The 10,775-nt window shown below is 39.1% G+C and overlaps 1 protein-coding gene across 2 annotated transcripts in view; it reads left to right on the forward strand.

The window, feature by feature from the left end:
• LOC136243790 (serine/threonine-protein kinase mTOR-like) overlaps positions 1 to 8,474 on the forward strand; it is a 37,486-nt gene extending 29,012 nt beyond the window's left edge. Inside the window, exons 42-57 of one of the 2 annotated variants that reach the window (XM_066035395.1) lie at positions 6 to 161; positions 217 to 314; positions 497 to 593; positions 652 to 873; positions 1,312 to 1,494; positions 1,855 to 1,989; positions 2,047 to 2,221; positions 2,279 to 2,414; positions 2,711 to 2,858; positions 3,366 to 3,488; positions 3,793 to 3,948; positions 4,004 to 4,078; positions 4,131 to 4,266; positions 4,398 to 4,502; positions 4,671 to 4,751; positions 8,241 to 8,474. In XM_066035395.1, the coding sequence (XP_065891467.1) occupies positions 6 to 161; positions 217 to 314; positions 497 to 593; positions 652 to 873; positions 1,312 to 1,494; positions 1,855 to 1,989; positions 2,047 to 2,221; positions 2,279 to 2,414; positions 2,711 to 2,858; positions 3,366 to 3,488; positions 3,793 to 3,948; positions 4,004 to 4,078; positions 4,131 to 4,266; positions 4,398 to 4,502; positions 4,671 to 4,751; positions 8,241 to 8,368 (2,154 nt within the window). In that variant the 3' untranslated portion in view covers positions 8,369 to 8,474. The other variant, XM_066035396.1, reaches the window with a different exon arrangement.
• Positions 8,475 to 10,775: the final 2,301 nt, after the last annotated feature.

A 10,775-nucleotide genomic window follows, 5' to 3' on the forward strand; every position in this document is an offset into this window, starting at 1 on the left:
TATAGGCTTGGCATTCGTTAGCATTTATGAACTTTGAAGCATTACTGCTAAATAAGCAGTCATCAAAACAGAAGAATCGTCCCTTATCCTTAGGAGCAAAGGAACTCACAATTCCAGACAAATCAGCATCAGCCACAGCAGCTGGTGCTACAGCTTCAGTGGTAAGTAATTCACTACTCCGTATCACAATGTTATAGTGTTGTGCTCACTGTGTAGTCTGAGCTGACTCCGACAGAGTACGCGTGCTCAGCTGTGCGCGGTTTCTTTAAGTCCATATCTTTGTCAAAAGAGAACTCTCTACAAGATACTTTAAGGTACATCGACCATAGCCAATATGGCTTCTGTACTTAAGGTACACTTGACTTTACTATTAGGACCAAACTTCATGGCCTTACTATTTAGATTGTGTAATACATTTGTGACCATATACTGGTACCCACTAGAAAGTGTTCTCAGTAATGAGAGATTGTCAATCTGACATTGTGTTGTTTTTTAGGTTGTTGACATTGTGGTTTGACTATGGTCACATTTCTGAAGTCAGTAATGCACTGAGTGATGGAATCAAAACTATAGACATTGACAACTGGCTGCAGGTTATTTACATAAAACGTTGTAACAATCTCACTACTCGAAACACTTGTTATTGTTTAGGTTATTCCCCAGCTCATAGCTCGGATCGACTCCCCTCGCAAGAGGGTCAGCAAGTTAATTCATGACCTCCTTACTGATGTTGGCAAGCAACACCCACAAGCTCTTATTTACCCTCTAACTGTTGCCAGTAAATCACAGAGCTCGATACGAAGAGATGCTGCTAATGCTATACTGAACAACATGGCAGAGCACTCCAGTAAATTAGTACAACAGGCTATAATGGTTAGTGTGTTTATGCTGTAACTAAAATAGCTATAGAGTGACCTGCCTATTCAGGCCACTAGTGTAGCAAAATTATTCTGTCTAACTGACCATCATAAAACCTCCTAAATTTTTGCCACTTAGTTAAATTTTGCTCAGAAATTTTTGACCCAAATAGATAGTATATTGTATATATCTGATTGACAGACCACTTGTATGTATACAGGCTGCTTTAGACAAGTGGATTGGTATGTGAACTTCTTACTTGGGAATTTAGAAGTTGACTTTTTTAGAGAGATGACCTTTCTATACAGGTGGCCGCTAAGAATGGTTTATATGATGAACCAGGGACACGTGTATCAAGTTTTGTGATTCCTCCAAAATCATCTCTTAAGTTATTAATGTGAAATTCGTATACACACAGTGTTTTATGATTGTTGACTGATGGTTTGTTTGCAGGTTTCTGAGGAGCTGATCCGTGTTGCAATCTTATGGCATGAACAATGGCACGAGGGATTGGAGGAAGCATCCAGACTGTACTTTGGTGAACATGACACTAAAGGAATGTTTGGTGTGCTGGAGCCATTACACCAAATGATTGAAAAGGGACCAACTACTTTAAAGGAGACATCTTTTATTGATGTATGTAATGTGGTACTTATAGTCCCTGAATACCACTGACATGACTACCACTGCATGTGTACAAACTTCAAGAGACAAAATGACTGTGTTAATAATTTCTACTAAGTCAGACAACATATTCACAAGACCAGTGAACTTGGTGATTTGAGTACTAAATCTTCACTCCAATAATCCATTATTACAATTATAAAACCTTTTGTTACTCCCAAAACCAACTGTAGTATGAGCAAATTGTTAATATACGTATTGCTAAGACAAATCATAGAGTGTATTACTTCACTACTAGTACTTTCTCTACTGATGTTCATTACAACTGTGTGTTTGATTTGTTCTATCTGTACAGACCTTGTGTTGTTGTAGGCTTATGGTAGAGATTTAGCAGATGCTTATGAGTGGTGTAAGAAGTTCCAGCGCACTAACTCAGAAAAGGACCTCACTCAAGCCTGGGACCTGTATTATCATGTGTTCAGGAGAATTTCAAAACAACTTCCTCAGGTATAGATGTATGTGCTATGCAGTGTGTTACCTTTAATGTATTTGTACTTCCATTAGCTAACAACACTGGAGATGCAGTATGTCTCTCCAAAGCTTCTCAACTGTAAAGATCTGGAGTTAGCAGTACCTGGCACATATGAACCAAACCAGCCTGTGATACACATAAGAAGTACTACACCTCAACTGAGCGTTATCACATCAAAGCAGAGACCAAGGAAACTGATTATTGAAGGTGCGGAAGAGTTACTGGTGGTCTGCCATTGTAGCACATGATTTGTTTGTTTTATAGGAAGTAATGGATCAGAGTTCATGTTCTTGTTGAAGGGTCATGAAGACTTGAGACAAGATGAAAGAGTGATGCAACTGTTTGGACTAGTTAATACGTTGTTGGCTAATGATCCAGAAACTTTCAAGAGACACTTACGGTATGCCGTTATCCCTGGGCTATTCTATTACAAAGACTTTGTGACCAAGAATCTTTGGCCCTTTGTTGCTGAAGAGGTTTGGTAAAAGTGTACACAGAACCAGGTCTACTGAGACCAAAATATGTGTTTGTATTATAGCAGATTATCAGGACGTATGACCATCATCGTGCCAATAATATAGTGAATTTTGTACAGTCACGCATCTTCTTTTTTGTTACACCATGTGCACCTTTAAAGGACACACATGTGCCTGTCACCAAATGCATAACTGTTGAATAATACTTTTATCATTCCAGTATTCAGCGATACTCAGTCATCCCACTGTCTCCTAATTCTGGTCTAATCGGCTGGGTACCTCACTGTGACACTCTACACACTTTATTCAAAGAGTATCGAGAGAAGAAGAAAATCATGTTGAATATTGAACACAGGTTGATGCTACAGGTAACTAACAGAGTGTTAAGTTCATCATGTCTGAACTATTCCAAATGTAGTATACAGCTGGGAGAATTACGTGTGTGTGCTTACCGAAAATTGTGCCACCTAAATTGTTAGTTTCTCATCACTGCCCACAATCCTATTTTTCTTACTGCAGAAGGATTTTTGTTGTTGTACCATTAGTTACTGAGTGCAGTTATCCAATACCCTTTAAAGTTGGTATCTACGTAGCTAGAGAAATGCATTCTGAGTCATTTTAACTAGCTAATTTAGCTATCCAGTAATATAAAAAAACTCCTGCACTGCCATTTTGAGTATTGGTAGGATGAGAAACTGATATGTAGCCTAATATGCAATATTTGTTGGAATTAACCCTGTTACCATTGTTACCATTGTTACCATTGTTAAGTGAACACATATTAGGAGTGTTCCCTATTGATCATATGGCATGTATATATCTGCAGTGTACATGTAGTTGTTGTATGCTACTCAGAGTCATTGTTCATTGTTTAGATGTCTGGAGATTATGATCACTTGACATTGATGGAAAAAGTGGAAGTGTTTGAACAAGCCATTGAGAGCACTAGCGGCGACGATCTTGCAAAAGTCTTGTGGCTTAAGAGCCCTAGCTCTGAGGTGTGTTAACAGTGCAGATATGGATCACATGTGTCAAACGTGATACAATTCTCTGTGTACATACATACATTGTGAAAATAATAAATCTTAATGCTGTTTGTCACATAAAGAACCTGTACAGCCTTTTTGTTTGTAAGTTGGAGCTGGGTGGTGGAACATCCGAAAAGTATGGGACCATTCCGTTCATTTCCATTAGAGAAGGTGTTATAAAAGTTTGTGAATATATAATTATGTAAAGCTTACGTTACAAATATGCACATATATTTATAGTTGAATGTGCTTGTAATTGATGACTAATTTGTAGGTGTGGTTCGATCGACGCACTAACTATACCAGATCACTGGCAGTGATGTCGATGGTAGGATATGTGCTAGGCCTGGGAGACAGACATCCGTCAAATCTCATGTTGGACAGACTCACCGGCTGTATCATACACATTGACTTTGGGGACTGTTTTGAGGTAAGCAGCAACCAGTTTATAATAACAATTAATCTCTTTTACAAACATCTTTCAGGTGGCCATGCACAGAGAGAAATTTCCAGAAAAGATTCCATTTCGATTGACACGGATGTTAACTAATGCCATGGAGGTACACAGTTTAAAGTACATAGCACATTTGATGGCTCCCTGTCATGTGATAGGTTACTGGTATTGAGGGAAACTTCCGTGTCACTTGTAACAGTGTCATGAGAGTGTTGAGACAGAACAAGGACAGTCTTATGGCAGTACTAGAGGCTTTTGTGTACGACCCTCTTCTCAATTGGAGACTAATCGATAGTACGTTGTTCGTTTATTTAAGATATAAAGTGCAAGTGCTATTATTATATTTGAAGCTTATCAATAGAAATCTGATTGTCATTCTTAGAAGTACAATGTAATAGATTTAATGATATTGTTTTCCAATGTAGGAAATGCCAAGAGCAAAACCTCTAAGACTCCTGCATCAACGGGTGTAGCTAAGGGTAGCAGCCCTGAAGTTAAGTTGGGCTCTTACTTCAGTAGCAGCATTGATGGTAAGAGAATAATTATCGTACCATCTCCTTGTGTGAATGTTAACCATATGTGTCTAGTGCTAAGGAAAGTCTGTGTTGTACCTTACTGGTAAATGAAGTAGCTTTGAACCATTCACAAAGCTAAATTTAGCCATGCAGAGTTTTACTGAATGTACATTTGTGTTTTAGGAGGAAGTGGAGAACAAAAACCTGAAGAACTCAACAAGAAGGCTCTTACCATTATCCAACGAGTTAGAGATAAACTAACAGGTACAATTTACCACATATTTTCCTACATACATTGTGTATGCACTATATCATACAGTACGATAGTATATAGTAGGGACCACAAAGGAGTAGGCATGGCCCACGAAATAACATCACCCAAAAAGCAGCCTCAATTTCCCCTGATGACGATGAGGCACTATTGGTTAGGTAAAACTAAGCCCAAAAAAGCTTTCAGATCGACCTGAAACGCTTCAACAAGTTGCTACGGAATTTAAAAAATATTATTTAACAGAATTTTCTACTAACTGATTAACTTACTGAGTAACTGATGCCTTCAGACAAGCATAACTCGATAACGGCTAAGGCTACGAGCTTGATTTTTTCACTGTTCAATGTTGCTTCGGCCCGAGAGGTGCCTTTTGGCATACTGCAGTATGTACAATGCATTCTTCATGGACTTACCAGTATCCTCCTTTGTGTCCCATTCATCTTTGCTGACAGCGAAAAGTGTCGATTTGGCAATAGCACGTGATGGCTTCCCTTCGTAACAGAAATCGTCCGTATTTTTCATAGTAGCTATTTTGTTAGCAGAGGTGCTTTTCGAACGGTTCTTGATTCGTACTGCTGTGTAACGGGTTGAACATAGCCAACAATGAAGCATAGTGGATACTTCACTTTTCATCAAGATGATAATCGATATATCTGGGGCGCGCGGCACCATTTCTTTCGGTATGCTGGGATTGCAGAGGTGATTTTCAAACAGTTCTTGATTCAAAATGCTGTGTAATGGGTTGAACATAGCTGGCAATGAAGCGTAATGGATGCTTCATTTTGCAGACGATAATTAACATAACTGAAGCACATGGTGCCATTTCAGATGAAGTGTGTGTGGGTTCACCAGTCATAATAATTATTTACAAAAACAGTCAACAAGTACACAAAAAAAATTTTGAATTTTCAACTAGAGTAGGGACCTGCCATTCCTTCTGCTGTAATGCGGTACATTTGAGTGGGTTAAGTACTGAAACAAGTTGGAGTAGTCCATGATAGTAAAACAATAAGAAGTGTTATATCCAGTGCCAGAAATAAGAATTCGTCATTGACTGGTCAAATGTCCTAGCAAGATTAAATTTGGTAGGCCATTTCCAGATTTGATTGGCCATCTTATGTCCTGGGAACAGTAAGTGGTATGTAGCTGATGTGCTTCTGAGGACAGCATCACACTGTTGGACACCACGAGCAATCCTTCACAGGTCACCAGCATATGGAACACCTAGAAACACTTCTAACTCCACCACATACATTTTAGGAACCCATTTTCATATGGGCTCCTATTAAATTTGTTAATCAAAAATGTGTGCATTTCTATGACTAGCTACCTTACAGCATGATGACTAAGATAAAGCATGTGAGCTACGAATATCTATCAGGTTAAACGCCACAGCTTTGGCAATAGTCACACCTCATCTTTAGAAGAAACATGCTCCAGTACATAAATTAAACATACTAACCACCACATAACAATGATTCGGCTACAGCAACAACCGCTACCATCCTTTACGTTATCCATGTCGAGCCGGCTTACCCTTGGCCATGAGATACGATTATGGTGTGATTTATCGTCTTATATTGCTGGTTTCCACTGTTTTACTTCAAGATTAATCGCTCAGTTTCAGTAACGCAGAAGGGAGCATCACTCCTGGCCAATGTGGCTCAACTGGATCCCACCAAAAACTAGACACAAGTTGCTTTAAATTCCTTCACTCAGTAGACTCGAATATCCTCAAATGTACACAGTCTAAATGTTTCCAATCTTCCGAAGTCTTCACAAAACAACCTAAGTTTAAATCCACCAATGCATGTACCAAAATATTAGAACAAGTCTCCTGTCGTCTGTGGTCACGTGATAACATGCTATGGGGCCCCTAGTCTTGCATTGCCAGACCAATACACCAGGCGCTTATCGATATCCTGATTATAAGCGCCGGCTGTAATTGCAGCCGGCGCTTATAATCAGGATATCGATAAGCGCCTGGCACGTATTGGTTTGGCAACGCGACACTACGGGACCCCCATCATCGCTGGGACGTTGAGCAGCTGTGTGAGGTATGCTATCAACTCGTATCAGCTTGATGTGACATCTGTTATAGCTTGCTTGATTTTTGATTTGTGAGCTTTTACCAACTGTCTTGCTGCTTGTCGGACATTTGACCTAACAAGCCTCCAAATAGTGAGTCAAAACGTAATTTTGCTCGGAAAATGGCCGATGGCCGACTGTTATTTCTGGCACTGTATATCCCTACTGTGCATTTCCATTATGGTATCTTGAGCACAGTAGGGATATAACACTTCTTATTGTTTTACTGTGATTTAATATTATGGACCACTCCAACTTGTTTCAGTACTTTTTATCGATGTGCTATGGTCCCCACTCTAGTTGAAAATTCTAATTTTTTTTGTGTATATAGTTATACAACAGGCAGGAGTGCTTTACCTGATATACATGCACAAGCCCAAGAGCCACAGTCCCGAGGGCAAGTGCGCACATATCAGGCAAGGAATTATAGTACCTGTTGTATAACTGTTATGTACCAGTCACCCAATAAGAAGATCTTGCAGGACAGCCATGTCTGTTACAAAGACCAGGTTTCTAACGTTGATCGTCACGACTACAATACCTCAATGTCATAAAGTCACCTGATATACTAATACGCTATAGCTGTAACCTGTATGTATGCATTGTTTGCATCACTCAATCCCTGCAATTCTCTCAAATAGCCAATAGTCTGTGCGAGTATTAAACCTAACTACACATCACTAATCTACACTGGCTAAACTCATTCAAGTATCAAGGCAAAAACTGATTACCACTATCAAATGTATTGGTGAATGTTAATTTTTAAAAAAATTGCAATGATTGGCGTTGACTACCATTTAACCTGGGCTCATAGTCTATTACTACATTGATATATGATACACGTACAGTGGTGGTCTCAATGTTTACTTTGAAATTACCGCATTGCCGTGAAATTGCATGCTAAACGTATAACATATTGGTGACGTTTGGTCTGTGGTCCCACAATTTGGCTTTTGCATGGCAGGTTATATAAGAACTGGAATGAACTACGAATAGTCTTTCCACCTATTTGGTAAGGTGTCATAGTGGTCTTGGCTGCTGGCACTCGTGCAACGTTGCACAAAATCCCAGCCAGTCAAAATATATTGTACATTGCACTGCAGTGATTGTGTTATAAGTTATAATGTACTCTCTGCAGTCTGCAGCAGTGCCATATATGATATTTAGCATTAGTAGTGCCTTTGAACTGCCCACCCAAAGTGGTGCATTTGTATTACATTTACTGTGCTACTGAAGCAATGGTTATACTGTAACTTTGAGAGTTTTTGTGACGCATTTAGTAGCAAATGATTCCACTTTATCCGTTTAGGCTGCTGTTATTAACAAGTGATAGGTTGTTGTTTTTTCGTAACTTGTTTTATATATGTAGCTATTTGTAATTTTGTTTCATGCAGGCAATGACTTCAAGTTGGGTGATACATCATCAGTGGACGTGGCCAAACAAGTAGACCTGCTGATAGACCAAGCCACCTCTCATGAGAACCTTTGCCAATGTTACATTGGGTGGTGCCCCTTTTGGTAGCACTACTATTTTTTGTAATTGAGTTTATTTATGACTTAAAATCATCATGTACTGCTGTATGTACTATAGTCATTGTAAAAAATTAAATATTTCAGTTTTACACAAATTACTGGACTTGAATTTGGTCAGTAGTAAGTACCAACACAGCTTAACAGATGCAAGCTAACAAGCAATGGTTTGAGCAAAATTATACTTAAGACACAGGTGCACTCTTTCTGGCAAGAAGTTATGAAAGAGAAGAAACTTACTCTAACAGAACACACAGGATATACACAAACGAACACGCATCCAATTGGATGTATGCCTATCAAATGTGCTATGTATAGTTTACCAATTAAGAGTCTGAAACTATAGTCTGGGTACCGGCGCATAAGTTATTTAGTTGAAACTACTGTATTGCTGTGAGCAAAAAATATGTGCTTAACAAAATGAGAAAAAATGTCACTGGCAGAAATTTAAACTTGGCTATTAGTTTCACGTCCTCAAAATAGCAGAGCAGGAGAGAGGAATTTTATTTCACTATATGACTGACTCCATTGACTCACATAATATGACCTCATCACCAATTTATTATTAATGTTGATAAATACACTATAGCTACATCATCAATTCCAAAGTGAAATAATTATATAGTTGATGCTGTGACTGTCACCACCCAACAGCATCTCTCATAATTATATTGCTATTTTTTGTGTAATTATCATTTACATTTCATACACCACTTTAAAATATATCTATCTATCTCACATCCTTGATTCCAGGATTATTTATCAACAGAGTGTAACATCTTTAGGAAGGATAGACCAGATGGATACGGCGGTGTATTGATTGCTTGCTGTAACTCTTCTTTCATGTTTGTAGAAATATAACATACCTAGCTACTAGCTGTATAGCTACCTATCTCGCTTCCTATAATAATGCAGCTGAAGTTTCAGTACACAGGAATTGGTACCCTGCAGGAACTTTCTGTAAAGTATAACTAACTCACAGGATAACATTTCTGTAAAGCTATCTGTGCAATATTTTTAGGTTTTTCTATAGTGGCTATTAATAGTAACACCTTAAAAAATAGTAGCCAGATTATTTGTTACTGTGCAGGAATAAAAACTGATTGTAGGTGTGATCATATAGTGAATGTGAAGGTTAGTACAAAACTCATCTATAGTATAGGGTGGGGGAGCTAATTCAAAGGGAGGGGGGGAGTCTGACTAGCAAGCTAGTTACCCAGGGGAAAAGGAAAATTTGTAAGAGTCAATCAGTCGTAGCTGATCACAGCTAGTAGTAGTATCCTTCTCAAGTAAAGTCATTTTTATAGGTATAACTTGTTCTGTTGCCCTTCCCGGTTTCGAATCTGGGAAGAACAGTGATTGGTTCAGGGTAAGGTATTTTCTCACAGTAAATGCTTGGCATTTCTCAGTCTTGTCTTGAAAATGGAAGACACCTTATTGCAGAGTAATGAGCTGGTTACACTATCATCTCAGCTTCTTACTGCATTCTGCCATCATGTGACATAATAGGTTCTCGTTCCTCCTCTGGTCAACCCTGTAAGGGTCATGTTCCAGCTTCAGTCGACTTAGTACTGGAGAAGGGACGCCTCAGGGCTCCCATATAGTGTTTAATTTTTCATGGTGTTTTGTTGTTGAATGTCCTTTGCACTTCAAAAAAAATAAAAAACTGATTTTCTCACAGCATAGATTTTCGAGAATATCTATGCTCACAGTAGCTACTGCCTGATGTATTTTACAGAATACCGGCTTACTTTCCTTGGAAGGAGTTATCATATAGCTAGTTCTTGATGTCATGGCCACCTGCGCTGCAGGATTAGTTATTCTCCACTATTATGTGTTTGAGAGGAGCTAGATCACATCAGGGCTGCCACTTTCACTAGGAGCACTTGACCTTGCACTAGCTGAGGGTCAGGTGGCTCTAGCTCATTGATTGAAATTTGATCTTAGTATTTGTAGCACTTTTCAACATCTTTGGTGCTGCCCGCGAAGAAGTAACAACAAATCAGTGCACTGAGCTTGAATTTTTCAATATTATTGTATTGTTAAGTTTTTTCGTTTGTTTCTGTGCTGTTTTGTGTCCTAGAGAAAGATGACTGCAATCAATGCTGCACTTCGCGCTGGGCTAGACACGGTCTTTGCTAGGTTCGGAGAGAATGGGGTTGTGGATATAGGTCTTCAATCAGCTCTTGATGTTGGTGTGAAAGCCTGTAATTATGTTCAGGTCCCGAGAAGTTGTCTGAAGGCAATCACTGCTGCTCATAACAAAACCATTACTCTGGTTGCTAATGGGGCATCAGGGGTAAGAGTCGGGAGGTGCACTCCGGTAATCATCAAACAGGATTGGGGAGGCTATGAGTACGAAGGGGGAGATCTTACTGATGTGGAACAAGCTGCTCTCA

The sequence above is a fragment of the Dysidea avara genome, chromosome 13, assembly GCF_963678975.1.
Source record: "Dysidea avara chromosome 13, odDysAvar1.4, whole genome shotgun sequence".
Taxonomy (NCBI): domain Eukaryota; kingdom Metazoa; phylum Porifera; class Demospongiae; order Dictyoceratida; family Dysideidae; genus Dysidea; species Dysidea avara.